The following is a 17,908-nucleotide window of genomic DNA, read 5'->3' as shown; positions in this document are numbered from 1 at the left end:
GGCATTGTTACACAGTCAGGCAGACGCTGGCAAGCGCTGGAAGACTGTCCACACACTAAGGTTAATGGAGCCTTAATGGAGTACCAAGGTACTGCAACTAAGTTTGACTGCTTACATTTTTCATTTTATTTAATAAAAATTAAAGCACCTTGTTTCTTTCCCTATAAGAATGATATAAAATTTTTCTCAACCTTGTTTTATTGGAAGTCAAGGACCCATTTGTAAAAATGATGAAAACTACCGACTTCTTGCTTACTTGAATATTTCACAACTGGTACATTCCTGGGCTCTAAAATTGCATCCATGGTGGTAAATTGAGAACCTCATGGTAATTAAAGCCAAGTTGGATTGCCTAACTTCCATTTTCAAAGGTCCACCAAAATGAGAGATCCTAGCTAATTTGCTTGGTGTACTTTAGGGTCTTGCCTTGGTTAAGTCCTAGAAGAGCTCATGTAGGAACAATTTATTGAAGGCCATGATCTTAAATTCACCCAGACCAAAGTCAGCCCAGAAAACTTAGTGAAACTAAATCTAGAAGTTTTACTAACAGTAGGATGGATTTGGTTATAGATTAGTGCTGTATCTTACATATAAAATGTAGAAAGCTGCATTTATAATACTTCTAAGAATATGCATGATATATCTAAAAATCTCCCTTATATACTTCCAGCAGTTTTTGTGTTAAGAGAATTGTGAATAATAGATGTGAATAATATTCACACTCTGAGTGAATAAACAAGCAAACAAATATATATGAACAGAGACTTTGCCATTTAATAAATGGCTCCTGTTTTTATAATTTAAAATGATTTATTCAAGGTGACCTGTAAGTGTTTGACTTCTTCTTAAGCTCAGTGAAGCACAAACATGTTGCTACAGGTGGTTTGTTGATCTGATAAACAATCACCAGTTCACTGACCTCTCCAGTGTCCTAAGTAGAAGAATAAATAGAATTCAGTCCATTCCCCTCAACCTATAACTCCTAGAAGAATGTTCATGATGCTACAGTGACTAAGAAAACAATCCAAGGAATGTTGTTAGGAAACAAGAAGACATGCTGATCTGAAGATGCTCTGTGGCTCTTCACTCCGGACCGTCTTCCAGTGACTGGAGCTAAGTAATAGAATTAGCAAAAATGATATTTTTTGCACTTTAAGAAATGACTCTTTCAAAGTGTGAACAAATACCAAAAGCTAGCATTATTGAGTACTTACAAACTTCTAAAAACTGTCGTGTACTTTATGTTCAGTATGTCATGTCTGAGTTTCACAGGATGAAGTGGGATTTTCTGCTTTCAGTTCATAGAAAAGCAGATTACTGAAGTTTAGATCATAACTAGTTACAGGGCCAATATTTGGACTCAGAATTTGTTATCTTTAAGCCTATGTTCTTAACATACATCATAATTTACTATAACCATGATGAAAATAAACCAAATAATAATAAGGAAGTTAAAAAGGGCAAACTGATACAAAATGCTGGTTTTATATTTACAAATGAAAAACACCAGGCCAAGGGCAAGTGTCACTTTCTGCCAATTTAAAAATAAAATGCATTGCTGATTTATTCTACCATTCCATTGATTTATTCTACCATTCCATATTACTTTATAACCATTGAGATGAATGAAAAATAGCTATTTCTCAACATGCCCAGTACCTGGATTATTTGGATTCTTCTGAATTTTCAATCTTAGAGCCTAAGTGGGAATAGACTACCATTACCTCCTCTTTACTAACTCTAAATCCTGATCTGCAATATCTACAGAGATTAGTTAACAAATATTACAGCATATTCAGAACACATTTAAAATAAAATTAAACCAAAAAAATGGATGTATTGGGCTTCCCTAGTAAAAGGACAATTGTAATCCAGTGTTTCTCAGACTATGATCCTTGGACCACATGCCTCAGAATCTCTAATGATGGTTGAAAATAAAGGATTCTGGACCAGAACCCAGACCCAGACGATTGCACTTCAAATCAGCACCCGAGATGGTCTTTACGCACACAAGTTTAAGAGCCCTCTTATAGGGTTTGGCAGCACAGAGTAAATAAAAACAGTGAACACAAGAAGCCTATCTGTCTATGGTCCAGATATAGATACAAGAAAATATGAGTGTTCAGGTGGGACTCTTTGGCAGATTGTGCAAAGTGTTTATAGTGAACAAGAAAATAAGAGTATATTATATGGGGAAAAGGGTGATATCAAAAATAGTTGCTAGATTTAAGGCCTAAGGTATTTTTAAAATTCAATTGTTTTGAAAATAACATTTGTTTTCTGAATATCTGCTAATCCTGAAACAAAATCACCCCCTCAGTTTTACAAGATGAGTGAACTGAGACCCAGACAGATTAACTGATGTCCCCACCACCTCTCAGCTATTGTGTCAGGGCTGAGGCCTCAGCTCAGCTGTGCTCACCAAGCACCTTCCCCTCCACATAGTCCCACCCTTATCTTCACAGGAATGTGATATTAATGTTGATTTTTGAGTTTGAAAGTTTGGACATTTTAAATTTAAAATATAAGTGGATAGAGATACAGTTTGCAACACCAAAAGAAAACAATCCAAACCCATAATGTGGGACCTCTTATAAAAACTACTGATCTTAACTCAATGTCTGATTTGAACTTCTTGCCACGTGGAGAAACCCCCACGCAAGACTATGACATCCTATAAGTAGACAAAAATATACAAACAACTGTGTGCAGATGGTGGGGACAGGCAGCACAGGGCTGAGCTCCCCAAGAGAGAGAAACACGGAGGCGAGCTCACCGCTCCCTCGGCTCTACGGCTCAGCGGGGACGCCGGGAACCTCAGTGAAACGCAGCAGATTCCCTGAGCCAAGGAGACAGAACTGGAGCTCAGGAAGGATTAGACGGGCGAATTCTGTGGGAGAGGGTAATGGAAAGGAAAGAAAGAGCTCCGGACATTTTCATAGGGTTTTGATTAAGTTTTCAGCTAAATACAAAGCCACACACATGGAGAAAGAGACTATATGAGGTGGGGCTAAGAGAACCCCTGAGGAGCGAACCCCCAAAGCCAAGCCCCAGGCAGCAGACACTGGTGGAAGACTGAAGGCAACTGAGGAACATATGTTGCCCCATCCTCAAGACCTTCCCCCAAGAAATTCAGGGTATTGAGGAAAAGAACAAGTGAAAATAAGAAAGGGGGTAAATTCCCTGTTGACAGTACTTACTCATATAAGGAGGGGCTGAGAGCTCCAGAAATCTCTGAGTTTTCCTTGAATTGAATTTTCCTTGAGAATACGTTTTGTTCCATCAGAAGAAATGTGAGAGCTTGTGAGCTATGTCAGTTTCAAAGAAACAGACCCCTTTATTTGTTTGCTCCCCAGGAGCACGGAGCCCCATGGTGAGCACCATCACCGAGAGAACGGAGCGAAGCTCCCGCAAGGCGCACGGTCAGAGGGACCAGGAGGGGCATCCGGCTGACCTGCGCCGGCCGAGGTGTGAGAGCGAGCGTCCTGGCCCTGCCAAGGCCTCTTGTGTGCAGAGGGCGCTTCTCTCCTCTTGGAAGCCTGTAAGCTGACTGCCCAGCGTGCACTGTGCCCACAGCCTCTCAAGTCTAAGTTCTCTCCTGACTGTCCCATGTGAACCCCCTTCTTGTTCCCACACAAACACACACCTAGAAACTTGATGGACTCTCCTAAAGACAAAATCTGCATTTGTGGGAGACATGAAGTTCTAAGTCCTTTGGGGAGAATGGGTGAGATGAGTATGGAAACCAACAGGGTTACAGCCCTGGAGCTGGTGAGAGAGGAGCCGGAGAAATCGCCTGATGCTGAAGAGAAAGGAAGGAATCGTTCTTACTGAAGCCAGGTAAATACCTCAACAAGCATGGAGACTCCACAATAGTCAAAAAAGGTCAATCCGCTGCAATCCAGGATTAAAGAACACTTCTCAGGTGGGCATGGCTGTGAAGCTTCCTCTGTAGGAGGAACAGAGACTCGAGTTAGGGAGAAATTCTTGGATATTTCTGCTGCTGACAATAACAGTGGCCCAATGTTTTAACAAGACTAATTCCAAACATATTTTAATTTTTGTATCTTTCTGGTAATTATTTCCAAACTCTTGATTTTTAATAATTTGAGTAATATTTCAGGCAATTATTACATAACTCAGAGAGGAAGATGGGATACATTAATTATCAATATTATTTCAGATAGACAAACTGGAGTTCAGGAAACTTAAATGACCTGAAATAGCTGGCCAAGTTAGTGCCAAATACAGACTAGAATCAAAGCCTCTAGACATTCTGAACATGCTCTTTCCATATTATCAGAGTTTCCTTCATAGGGATGCTCACAGGTGAAGTCCTGTTCGTGGTGCATAAAGCTTATACAATTTTGGAGACACACTTTAAGGAAAATATTCATTGCTGGGGCTTGTCACTAAGCCTTGGAAGGGAGCTATGTGACAGGCCCCCAGAATTAAACTTAATTTTGGTTCATGGTAAGTCGCCTCCAAATGCAGCTGATGGGGAAAACTTTTAGTTAGGAAATCATGACTTCTTATTTACTAATGTCCTCAGGGCCACAGTTTCCTTGTGTGAAATGACATATTTCTAAAGAGTAACAGGCCACTTCCAAGGTCCCTCTAAGGATTTATACGGTTCTCAGAGCAGAGCATGTACGGTAAGATTTCCCTATCATTAGCATGCAAATTCTACCAAATAAGCACCAATTCATTATTATGAAGTTCTCTGAAAAAAATAATTCTTAATTAGCATAGTTCTACCATTTAAAGTGCCCACGGTTTTCCAGTATAGTGGCTACAGAAAAGTGGAAAAATGCTTGTCTCTCAATTAACATTGGAGGGAATTATGAGAGAAATTGTGTGTTTTTAAAAACTGCTGCTTAGAAGTAAAAAAAAGTCAGCAGAAAATATACAACAACACTAAACATTTATATATAGTAATAATAACTGTTAGGGAAAAGAGAAATGTTACAAAGTAATTTTTAATATAGTTGAAAAATGCTATTCAGGTATAAAATTTGTTTCTAAATTTCACCTTTGGATCTCAATTCATATTTATTAATCAAAATACTAACATAGAGCATGTGTAACCTTCAGGAAACTGTTTGAATGCAGTAGTTCAAATGTAGTTCTAACTACAATGTGTGAACATTGGGGTGAGTTATACAAATGTGAATAAGATAGCCTTCTTTTATTCTCTGAGCTTATCTTTGAGTGCCAAAAACACAATTAGTTATACAAATGATGCATGATTAAAAAAGAATGGGAATTTATATCAAGGCGAAATCTCTGGAGTTGATTAGACTTCATGCAAAAGTAGCTTTGAAGGATGTATATGATTCCAAACAGTAGAAATGATGTGATGATATGATAAGCATTCCAACTGTATGGATAGCTGTAGTTGAACAGGAATGATAGTTTGAGATCTCAAACTTCTCCTGCTCCCATTCAACCAATATTTATGAAGGACCTACAAGTGCCAGGCACTCCAATAGTGCCTTCTATTTCCCTGTTTCTCCCCTGGGAAGGAGGGCTAATCGTTAAGGATAGATTCAGGCTTCACTTCTATTGGCCTAAAATGGTAAATTAGAAATTCAAGCAAAATTGAAAGTAACCACAACTTAGCTCATTCACTGACCACTCAGTAGTAATCATTATCATTCACTATTTGCCTAATTAAACATAGGGTCCACCTGTACTAATGTAAGGGCTCTTATTATATTCTCAGATATCATGTACCCTGCTCACTATCAGAGACAAGGGATTAAGATCACAGGAAAGAGAAACAAAATACCCAAAGCAGAGATAAACACTGAAGTGCCGATTGGTATTTATTCCTTTTACCTCTTAGTCTTATAGACACACACACACACACACACACACACACACACACAGAGGTTGGCACTACAATAATTATTTCATAGATACTTCTACTCCACTTTGTTTAGAGTTACAGAAACAGAATTACTACATCAATATTAAATGTTACTAAGACATTTGGCTCATTATTTAATCTGTGATGTGTATTTCCTTGCATATTTTCTATGATTCATATGTACATTTTATCCATATCAGAAACATTTTGTTGAATTTTCAGAGTATAAAATTCTCTCCCTAACAATTAATTATCAGATATTTTCTCAGAAAAGTTGAATAATTCATACAATATACATATGTAAATATATATGTGTGTATACACACACACACACACACACACACACACACACACACACACACACAGGATTAGACCTTTTCTTACAAAGTTAGATATAAAACATTTTAGAAGACTACTCATGTTTGCATTGTACCATGGAGTCCAGTATTTGAATGGTTCCTATGCAAATACTTTTAAACATATCTGCTTTAGAAAATAAAATTAATGTGATTTCTTTAAAGGCAGTACTTGGATGGAGCTAGTTCATACCAGCTCTTTTGACATCTTTTCAATATGTCAATTGTATACACAGTCTTTCAACTCCATGCTTAAAGACAGCATGTTGGTAGCTTGGAATCAATCACGGTAGAAGTATTTACACCACGGAAACTGGCAAGTACTACAAATCTGTGCTTCTCCCTAACATACCCCGTGTCTCCTGCTCCAAGAGTTGCTTGTTAAAGGTTTACCCACATATCACTGTTTAAAGGTGGGTACTCTTCTTAAATATAAAAAATATAATCAGTAATTTTTAAAAATCCAGTAGCTTCTATTAAACAAATGTCTCAAACCACTGACTTCTTTAGCATTAGATATTACAATGGTAGCAATGACACTCCCTTTTTTCCACCCCCTTATATGGCACTGTTCTTAACAAATGACATCTTTTATAAGTATAGTACATATTTCAAAACAAGCTACAATTTAAAATTCTTAATCTAAAAGTTTCTCTAGAAAAAATATTAATATTTAATCCTCCAAATATTAAAAATTAAGGAAATTGTGGATTTTTATGAGACCTTTAAGCCTTATTTTTTATTTACTAGAAAATGTAATTGTCATTGGTACTATCTACAAAAGAGCAGGTAGTACTATCTATAAGAGAGGCTTGGTAAAAGGAAATGGTAATCTGAAAAAAATATGTGCAATTGTTTTATGTAAAAAAAGTCAATGTTATTGCTTTTCCTGAAAGTTACATAAAGTATTATTTATGGCTATCATTATATGGCAGGCATTTGACCACCATTCCTTAGCCAGACATGACTAATCAATCACTGAGGTCAAATCTATGATTCCATGGAAGTCAAAAACCTTAAAATTGTTATCAGCTCAGTGCTTCAGAAAGCCACTACTAGCTCATAAGAAACTTATTTGTTAATCTGAATTTAATAATACAGTGAAAAAACAACCTATGTATTTATTATTTAGAGAGATTGGTCACTAGATCTAAATGACTAGAAAATAGTGATAAAGAAGATGCAGAAAATTATTTAAGAAGCGAGTTTCTTTTCTAACCTAGAACATTTATTTCACCTGTAATCATATTAGCCACTCTCCATATTTTTAAAAATTATGAAATAATTAAATTTCATAATTTAAATGGTGATAGATTGCTAACTATGAAAATGTGTGTGTTCTATCAATAGTGACACAAAAATGTCCCTCCCATTGTCTTACAGTGCACTTGCTTTGTCTTTCACATCGACAACCAGTTTCCTCTTTCTGTTCTTTTAATCAAAATATGTGCATATTTTCAGACCATCCCAACCAAAATGAAATAAAATAAAGCAAAACAAATGAATTGTGTCAGGTACTTTTAGACAATAATTTAAGTAAGCTATTTTAAGAGAAACAATTCAGGATGTCTTTTCTAAATAAAAATGGCATCCTTAATGATAAAGTTACCAATCCACACAAATGAAAATTTAAATACAATGGACATTTCTGAAATCTTACCAAAAATAAAGGAAGTTTTCTTTTACACAGTATCCCCACAGTTCTGCCATTCTACTGATTTTATGGCTATAACCTTGTGTTCTAAGCTTCTAAGTAAATCAACCAGTGCAATAAAAATCACATCATTGTAGAAAAGAGAAAAGTGAATGTGCAGCTAATATCCTGCCTTAAGCAAAATGAGGTAAGCTTGGAGCATGTGCAAAGGAGACAACTAATCTATACCCATGTGGGATGTGGTAAATGATGGGCTTTATCTACAAAAAAACAACATTTCAGAAAGAAATTAACCATCAGGTGTGGGTGGGCAATTAACTCCAGACTGTGGAAGCTAGTTCTTTCCTGTGGAATATTCATTAACTCCTTTAATTAAAAAGTATTCATAGTTGCATAATTTAGGAGTGCTTTTCATATACTTCAAAAGGTTCTTGACAGTCTGTGAGCCACTCAATTTTTTAAAAGAAGGCATTTGCTGTTGATATCAATTAACTATTGAGAAGCAGATTTACATCTCTAATTTCTCAAGAAAAGCAGATAAGAAATATTTAGGCCAAACCACAACACTGTCTTTGAAAAATATGCTCATAAATTATGGAGCTTCTCATTCATTCATTCATTCTTTCTTTCTTTCTTTCTTTTTTGAAGTCAAGCAGTCAGTCAATACAGGTGCATTGAGGGCTCAAAGTGCTGTCCTAAGTAATGCAAGTAGAATGGTAAATAATTGAGATCATGGCCCCTGCCCTCAATAGACTCACAGCTAAGCAGGGAAACCAGTCAGTTGGACTAGTAATTTCAAATATTATGAAAGCTGGAAAAATTATGCACAAAGTGCTAAGGAGATATAGGAGTGACCTGGTGTGACAGCCAGAATAATGGCCCCCAAAGATGGCCTTAGCTTAATACCCAATAAACCATAGCAACTCTGTGGATTTGATTATGTTAAGGGCCTTCAGATGGGGAGATAATCCTGGATCATCCAGCGTTGCCCAATATAATCACAAGGGTCCTCATGTGAGGCAAGCAGGAGAGGCAGAGGCTGAGAAGATGTGAATGGGAGAGGAGGTCAGAGAGAAATCTGAAATTGCCATACTGCTGGTTTGAAGATGGAGAAAGGGGACATGAGCCAAGAAATTTGGATGGCCTCTAGAAGTTGTAAAGGGCAAGGAAGCAAATAGATCCTCCTCTAGAGCATCCAGGACGAACACAACCCTGTCAAAACCTTGATTTTCTCCATAGGATTCATTTCAGCCTCTGTCCTCTAAAACTGTAAGATAAAATAAGTTTGTGTTGTTTTAAGACACCAAGTTTGTGACAATTCATTACAGCTCCTTTAGGAAATCCATACAGCCAGGTGGCTGGTTTGGTGGGTGAAGAGTAGAGCTTGTCTTAGACTTCAGGATCCATGATGGCAGAAGTCATGCCTGCTTTCTTTGCCCTTGAATGTGCAGCACATGTCATGGTGCCCAGGACTTGGTAGATGTTCAGTGAATACGAGAAATATTTGATGATGGAACGAAGACATGAATTAACTAATGCAGGAATGAAAGGAAGAATGGGGCATGTGAACTGAGACCTGGAGGATGATTAGAAGTTAGCAGGTGAGAAGGTGGTGGAGGTGGACCTGGCAAATCGTAGTGCTGAGGGAGACCCCCACAGGTGTGCCTCTGGTATTGGCATAATGGGACTAAAATGCTTCTGGGACACAGACTCCTAAACGTGGTAATGAAGACTTCTCCACATCTGAGCAATTTTTCGCTCAGAGAAATATGATGACCTCTATCTTATAATTCACATAGCTTATTTCATATATTTTGATCATTCAATCATGTGCTCAACCTCAGATCTCCTCCTTCTGTAAATATTTTTGGCTCGGGAGTTATTCTCTTCCCTCTTTCCCACTCCCTTACTCAGCTCGTGTCTCCCTTGGCTCCAGTTACTCCCAGATCTATTCGGTGTTCCCAAAAACCCCTGGATGTCTCCTGGCTCACCTAGCAGTATCTTAAATTCACCATCCTCCAGAAGAAACTTATCTTCCCTTTCACTACCTCCTGGATTCCATGTTATCCCGGTTTGAGAGTTTCTCAGCTTCAGGAGAAGCATCTGCTTTGCCCCCACTTCCTCCAGCACCCAAACAGCGCCAGCCGTGCTCATTACGTTAGGAAATCTCTTTTAGAGCCATCCTCTCTCTCCATTTTCATAACCTTGTAACCGAAGCAGAGGCACTCACAGTGAATTCACACCACCCACCCTCTCGCTTGCCTCCCTGCAGACCGGGTCCCGATCAGCACTCCTGAATCCCAGCTTTGAGCACCCTTCCCCGTATGCATGCCTGAGGGCAGCAAGGACTCCAGCTCTGCCTGTCTCTAATCAACTGCATGATCCTGAGCAGTTAGTTATCCCTGTGGTCCTCAACTTTGTCATCAGTAAAATGAAGGGCATCCGATAAACTATTTGAAAATGAAATAAAGTTTTTACCTATTAACCGATTTCAGAGTTACTGAGAAGACTGTCCTTTGAAAACTGTGAAGTACCTTACAAATATTATGTTTTATTGTATTTTTCATTCTTTGACGAAGTAAGTGATCATTGGACAATGGAGGATAATGTAATGGTAACTTAAAATGCAATTTGTACCTTAAAATTTAGTTAGGAGGAAAAATGCACAAAAACAACTCTATATCCACATAAGGCATTATGTGATTGAGTGAACCATATGGTGATCTTTCTGTTTTCTATTACTATGATATTCATTTTAGAGCTGAAGAGACTTAATTTAGGCTGCACTTAACTGTACAGTCCCCTGTGTGGGTCAGGGTGACTTCTTTTACTACCAAAGGGATTGCCAGGAAGTGTGTCCCTTCAGTTTACATTACTTCTATATTAAATCTTGAAGAAAGTGTAAGACATGGATTGGCAGAGCAGGCAGATGGAATCCAAATAAAGCTCTCTAGTCAGGAGAATCCAAAGAAAGCTCAGAGCTATGGATGATTAAATTAGACACAAGGGGTATGAACTGATTTGCCTAACTTGGATGGAGGACCAGTGTATTGTGCAGTAAAAAGGAAAGCAGTTCAAGAAGCTAAGGAAGGATTTTAGATGCCACACTGAAGGCACTTGATCTTCAGAAGGGAACCTGTACAATTTCTTAAGCATAAGAGAAATTTTAAAGGTGACTTGAGATTAATCTGTCATTATGTCACAGAACAAAAGGAAGCTGGGGCGGCAATTGTAGCTCAGCTTGCATGTCAATGCCAACCATTTGTGGTAGCTTCTTGCAGCCTCACATTAAGAAAATTCTCAGGCTACTTTGACTCATGGAGGAAGTGCCTTGATCTGTTAGTTCTGTCTGAGGTAAGCACAGGAAACTGGATATTTTCTATTTTGATAATAAAACCAAGAATGTCTCACAGCAGAAAAAAAATGAAAGTTGTATTAATTCATTTTGAACATGATTAGGCACAGAATCGGAGCCACAGAAGGGAAAATGTAAAGGTAATAAAACCAAGATTTATAAGTTTTAGTAATCAAATTGAGAGAGAAAGTCAGGAACATGAGCAGTAAACATAACCCTGAGCATTTAAAGTGCAGAGAGGTGAGAGCCAGACGGTGTCACTAAGCAAGAGGGAGACGGGGGACCCAGAACACTCTGGGGCGTCAGAGAAGGGCATGAGTCGGCCGCTGGGAGAAATACTCTGAATGACTTTTGATCTGTTTTGAAATATTCTAATGAATTTTAACTACTATAAAAGGGTCACTGGGTGCCAAGATTTCCCAAGGACACAGGAAGGTGACAGTGCCCATCAGTTACTGTTCTGTGCAAAGTGGGCTTGGTCTAGTGATGCACAGGGGAGAATGCCCTTAGAAAGTTTCCAGATTAGCAGAAAAGTCACTCAAGAAATGATCATTAAACAAGTACTATACTAGTATTATAATGTTCATTGAAAGCATATGGCAGTGAGACAGGGACCATAGATGTAGTGAGAATAGAGTGAGGGCCTCCGGAGGGTCAGGGTGGAATATCTGCTGTGAGAGCAATGTAACTACATGCAAGGAAACCCCCACCCCCGCTAAAACTCTATGTTAAACATTGAGCTCTAGAATCATTCTTCAGTGAGATCAGTTAATATTCCCCAGATAAAGTAGAGTAGCACATGTTCTATTATGCTAATCATTTGTAACCATGTGTAAGAATCACTTCAGCATGCTAAAAGGCCCAGGCCTATGTGCTGCCTTTCCTCCTTCAGATCTGACAAGGTGATTTTGCGAACTGAGCAACTGACTTAGCATGCAGACCCAGGTGTAGACGGCATAGTAAAGGGCAGGAAGAATTCCATCTTAAAGATAAGATTGCATTTTAACACCCAGGAAGGTCAAGAGGCAAGATTCTTTAGCAAGTACACAATACCTCAGCCCACCTTGGGGGCTGGGCAAGCAGCCTTTTGATACGCTCCCAGACCAAGGCGCCGGTGTCCCGGAGACAAATCAAGGCAGGAAATTCCTTACAGTTAAGTTAATTTTTTAATATTCAGGGACCACTTAACAAGTCACCACCCCTAAGTTTTTTCATGTTCTCGAAAAATCCTGAACTGCCTATAAAACCTCCTAGACAACGCACCACTACGGACTCTCTTGTCCCCTCCTGGCATGAGCCGGGAGTTCTGTCCTTTCACTGTATCTCTAAATAAAAGCCTGTACTTTGCTCTCCTACCCTGACTGTTGGTGAAGCTCATTCTTCGGCTCGGCAAACAAGAACCCCGGCATCAGCAGGACAAAGTACATTTGCCATAAGAAATCAGAAAAGACCAGAGAAGTTGACCTCTGAGCTGGACCCATGTTTGGATGGGTCAATGCATATATTTATGTTATATATTCATATGTTATTTATTTATACAATATTTATTTTATTCTGGTCTATGCTATGTTATATATTTATTTAGAGCATATTATATAAACATTCCACATGTTCTTTATTTATTATTGTTAAGAGATAACTTTAGTTGTTTTCAGATTTGGTGGAATTATAAAGAAAACTACTATGAACAATCTTATATATGGTTCTAGGTACAAATATTAAAAGATTCCTTTTTTATTGACTGCAAAAGTGCAAAAATTAATATAAGTCAGTTTTCCTGTTTTTTTAGTTTATATAAATGGAATTGGAATTTGACAATGTTTCCCATTGTCCTGGGATTTTTTTGCCCAATTCTGTTTATAAGACTCATTCAATTTTCATTATTGTGTAAGTACACCAAATAATAAATAAACCAAATAAAAAAACTCGTTGTATAAGTAAGCCATAATTTATATGTATCTGCTATTCTTTTGGGAAATATGAATTGTTTCCAGGTTTGGACAGTTGTGAACATTCTGATCTGTGTAACTTGATACACATAAGTTCTCTTTTCTTTAGGATGTTTAACTAGAGGTGACATTTTTGATCAAAGGGTATGTGTATTTTCAACTTTATACAATATTGCCAAATTGTTTTCCAAGGTAGTTGTAAGTTTATACTCCCACCAGCATTGTAGGAAACATCTTGTTGCCCTACATCCACAGGAACCCTTGGCAATGTCAGACTTTTGAATTTTTATCAATTATCATATAATACATATATTTTATCAATTAATATATATTATATATTACCAATCAATATACTATATAAAATAATACTATAGTCATATATATATTACATAAAATATATAATATTAATATATATAAAGTAATATTATATATATTCATTGTGGATTTAATTTGCATTTTCCCAATAATTACTGTGACTAATAGTCAAGCATATTCTCATATGCTTGTTAGTAATTTTGAAAATGCTGTTTGTGTCTTTTGCCCATGTTTCCACTGAGTCATCTGCCTTTTTTTACTCATTGACTTGTAGAGAACAGTCCTTTCTCTATCTTATATGGTACATCTATCTTCTTCCCCTCTGGCTTATCTTGTGCTTCACATGGTGTCTTTTATAAACAAACACTAATAATAATCTAATGAAGTTTAATGGTCATTTTCTTAATGCGCATTTCTTATATTTTCTTTATTTCCTTCTGAATTTATATTTTGCTTATCCCTCTTAGGACTTTGACCTACCTGGTGTTGTGTGGAGGGTACAGTGTGGGATAGAGGTATAATTTCATTCATTATGAACACGATTGCCTCATATGGCACATTAACAAGCCTGTCCTTTCCCCACTGCTCTGCAGTGCCACTCTTGTCACAAGACAAGTACCAATATATGTGAGACCCCTCCATCCCTCTCAGGCTTTTTACTCTTTCCTAGTGATGCATTAATTTATCTCTGAACTAACACTGGATTGACTATTAGAGCTTCATCATATATCTTGATAGCTGAAAAAAGAAAAATGCTCTCCCCCTTGTTCATGGATTTCAAGAGTGCCTTGCCTATTCTTGGCTATTTGAGTTTCTATACAAAATTTAGAGTGAGCTTGTCAACTTCCATTAAAATGCCCTATCAATAAATTTGACATAAAAAAACTGACATATTTTTGATACTGAGTATTCTAATTAATGGACACTGAATTTCTTTCACATATTTATAAATGCCATTTACTCAAGTGTTTCAACTATCTTTAATACTTTGTAATTTTTACACCTTCACCCTATGTAGGTCTGCGCAGCATTAGTTAAATTTACTTCTCAAAGAGTCTAGGAGGAGAGTAGTAGGAGTAGAAGGATGGAGAGGAGAGAGAGGACGAAGGAGAAGGGGAGAGAGAAGAAAGAGAGGGAAGAAGAAGACGCATATAAGAAAGAAGAGGAGTGGAGAGAAGGGCAGAGTAGGGAAGGGAAGGGGGGGACAGAGGAAGGGGGAGGGTGGAGAAGGAAGCTGAGTATCAGGAGAAGGGAAGAAGATTTCATTCTCTGGTCTATATGGACATCAGAACACTTAGGTTTGGTTTGGTTTGAAGCTAACTCACCATTGTAGTTGCCATTGGATAGGGAATTGAGCAATGTGTTCTGTTCACACTGAAAACAAATATAAAGAGGGATAACATTTTAAACATTCACTTCTTTCCCTAAAAAAAAGCACATCATTCTTTTCTCCATAAATAACAAAATCTAGTCTTCAATAATAATTTTTCACTAGCCTTTTTTTCACAATGATAAAACAACAAACTGAAATAATGATCATTGGTTCTAAATATATATTAACTTGGTAATTTATGTTACCAGGTTAGACTATCTTCATTAGACCATCTTCCACAAGACTAAGTTTGTTGTGATTTTTTATCAGGAATTAAATGGCAAATGTTTTACGTGTAGTGTATCCAATCAGAAATTAACCTCATTCACACAGCATTCTCTGAGAGTGAGCCATTATCCATATATTTCATATTATATATAAAATCTAACTGTTCATCTGTAGCTCCATGAAAATACCTGAGAAACATTCCTGGTTTATGGACATGCTAGAGAATGAAAATGACTGTATCCTACAATTAAACTTCTCTGAAGTTGACAATAATCAATGCCTTTAATGAGATCACATTCTATCTACTTCTCAAATAATGTGTTTTGTGATATATTTGATGATGATGATAGCAATGGATATTTTTTAATACTTATTATATGCTAAGGACTTTATATTAATTACTTAATCCTCAGAACATTCCTATGAAGTTATAATCTCATTTTCCATATGAGGGAGCTAAAGATTAGAAAGGTTAAATAGTAACCAAATTCACAAAGCTAATAGGAACCTGGACTAAAACCAAAGCTCATGCCTTTTCATTCTAAACATGCTTTCAACCACTACATTATACAGCTTCTTCCTTAAAATCAGTTTTCAATTTAAAGGCTGAGTAGAGAACATCTATTTGTCTTCTTGTACCCAATGGTGCAGCTTATTTATTTTAACTCTGGCTCTGACAGCTATCAGCTGCACAATTTTCACCCAGTTGTTTTAGTTTTCAAAGTCTCAATCTTCCTTTTCTGTAACATTCAGGTAATGCCACTTACATCATGGGGCTGGTGATAATTAAGTTAGATGGTTGAATTAAAGGGACTATAGGTAGCCCCCAACAGACAATCAATGCTGTGCTTCCTTTCCGTCTTATTAAAAATATCTTGTCTGAAATCTACGTAAAAGAATTTCAAATAATTTGTGTAGATACTCCACAGTCCCTAAGTGTGGTGGGTTGCACATGGTGACTTTCTTCCAAGGACTACAATATGGGAAGGGAGAAAGGAGAGTAATGTTACAGTGAAGAAACCAGACAATACTGCCTCATGCAGGTGATCAAGGTTAACAACAGGAGTGAAAATAATGTTGATACCCTTGAAACAACGTGGTGAAATGATACTTCACTTCTCTATTTTCCTCCTAGAAATCCATATCCACAATCTTACCATGAGAACAACACCAGATAAATTCCAGTAGAGGGGAAACACCTGACCAGTCTTACTAACAACTGTCAAGGTCATCAGCAAAGGAAAGTGTGCAAAACTGTCAGAGCAAAGAGGAATCTAAGAAGACAGGAAAATAAATGTAATGTAAGATCTTGAATGGAATCCTGTAATGGAAAAAGGACATTTGGTAAAACTAAGAAAATGTGAATAAAGCATAAATAAAGTTAATGATAATGTACCCACATACATTCATTGGTTAGAACTATCTGTCATAGTATGCAAGATGTTAATAATAGTGGAAAAACTGCGTGGGTATAGAGGAACTCTCTGTATGAACTTCTCAATTTTTTGTAAATCAAAAACTGTTCTCCAAAATAAAGTCTACTTTAAAAAAAAAAGCAAAAAACCTTGTCTGAGCAAAAGAAAACTACAGATAAACATCAGATTGAAATATTTATCTTGCAAAGTGAGACCCAAAGTTGGTAATTAATATTATTATGGAGTTTTGGTAGCCATACAATAATAAGCATGAATCCATCCATCAAACACTAGCACACTAAGATCCTCCTGAGCTTCTGCATTCAGGAAGATATTTAATGGTGATATATAGGAAGTACATCTTCAGAGTGTAACAAAACAGGAAATCCTTTTTCAGTTTATATTTTGAGCAGGATGTGCTTCTTTCTGCCCTGGGGTGTTTTAAATGCCCTACCATAACTACCATATGTTGAAAATGGAGCTGCCAGGGAAGAGAAGAGCAAGGCCGCAGTAGGGCACTCAGTTTAAGACAGAATTGCAGACCGTCTTGCACAGCCCAATAAAGGGAGGCAAAGCTACAGTAGAAATCAACCGATGCAAACTTGTCTAAAACCAAACTTGGAATAAGTGGGTAGCCTAAAAACAAGATGGAGTGATCCTAGACAGACAGTATGTGACAAAAACAATATGAGGTGTCTAAAAGAGGATCCATGCTACTCAAGACCATCCATTTAACTATTCTGAATAAAGATTTACCTCCCGTTCCTCAGACAGCTGGGCTTCCAGACTACCACCTGAACCCTGGATATATCCTTCAAAACTCATACTATGTAAATACACATAATATTTGCATTATCCTCATTATAGCAAATTCAGTCTTAATAAATCCTTTCTCACCATCACAGAGTTCTGAATTAGGGATTTCCTTTGGATGTCATTCAGTGAACTCTATTTTATTATTAGACTCAATTTCTGAAGTTCCAAGTAGGTAAAATCATGTATGTGGAACTTCCTCACAGAAGGCTGGGTTAATGGGGTTAATTTCAGACTTGGCATGCTGCAAGGTAAACACAGGCCAAGTTTCAATTTCTGAAAACGAGTTGGAACAACCTTAGTCTTGCAGAAAAATATTCCATGGAAAACACTATTGACTATCAATAAATAGTATAAGAATCTTCACGTCAGAAACTTTACTGGACATAATAGTCTACAGAGTAGTTTATCACTTGAAGAAGGAAATTACATTTTAGTAACATAAGACCACAGACTTCTTGTGTGTTAATCAGGTTATTTGGGGCTCTGCACAAATTTTCCCACAACAGTGTTAGGCGTAGTGGCTATGAGCTTATGTCAGCCACAGAACCTACCTGTCTCATGATACAGCTGACCATT

At 37.3% G+C, this 17,908-nt stretch overlaps 1 protein-coding gene and 1 long non-coding RNA gene across 2 annotated transcripts in view; one reads left to right on the top strand and one right to left on the bottom strand.

The window, feature by feature from the left end:
• The window catches only part of SLC26A7 (solute carrier family 26 member 7), a 122,451-nt gene that overhangs the window by 4,481 nt on the left and 100,062 nt on the right, over positions 1–17,908 (bottom strand). The window contains exons 14-15 of the mRNA XM_073229812.1: positions 14,827–14,875; positions 3,849–3,949 (exon numbers count right to left, since the gene is read on the bottom strand). Of these exons, the coding sequence (XP_073085913.1) occupies positions 3,849–3,949; positions 14,827–14,875 (150 nt within the window). The remainder of the gene's footprint in view (positions 1–3,848; positions 3,950–14,826; positions 14,876–17,908) is intronic.
• On the top strand, positions 36–16,490 carry LOC140847956 (uncharacterized). Its single transcript, XR_012128308.1, has 3 exons — positions 36–88; positions 3,357–3,840; positions 16,237–16,490. It is a non-coding gene; the product is annotated as an uncharacterized lncRNA (long non-coding RNA).

The sequence above is a fragment of the Manis javanica genome, chromosome 2, assembly GCF_040802235.1.
Source record: "Manis javanica isolate MJ-LG chromosome 2, MJ_LKY, whole genome shotgun sequence".
NCBI classification, from domain to species: domain Eukaryota; kingdom Metazoa; phylum Chordata; class Mammalia; order Pholidota; family Manidae; genus Manis; species Manis javanica.
Note: the sequence above shows the minus strand (reverse complement) of the source record. Positions and strands in the feature narration are given on the sequence as shown.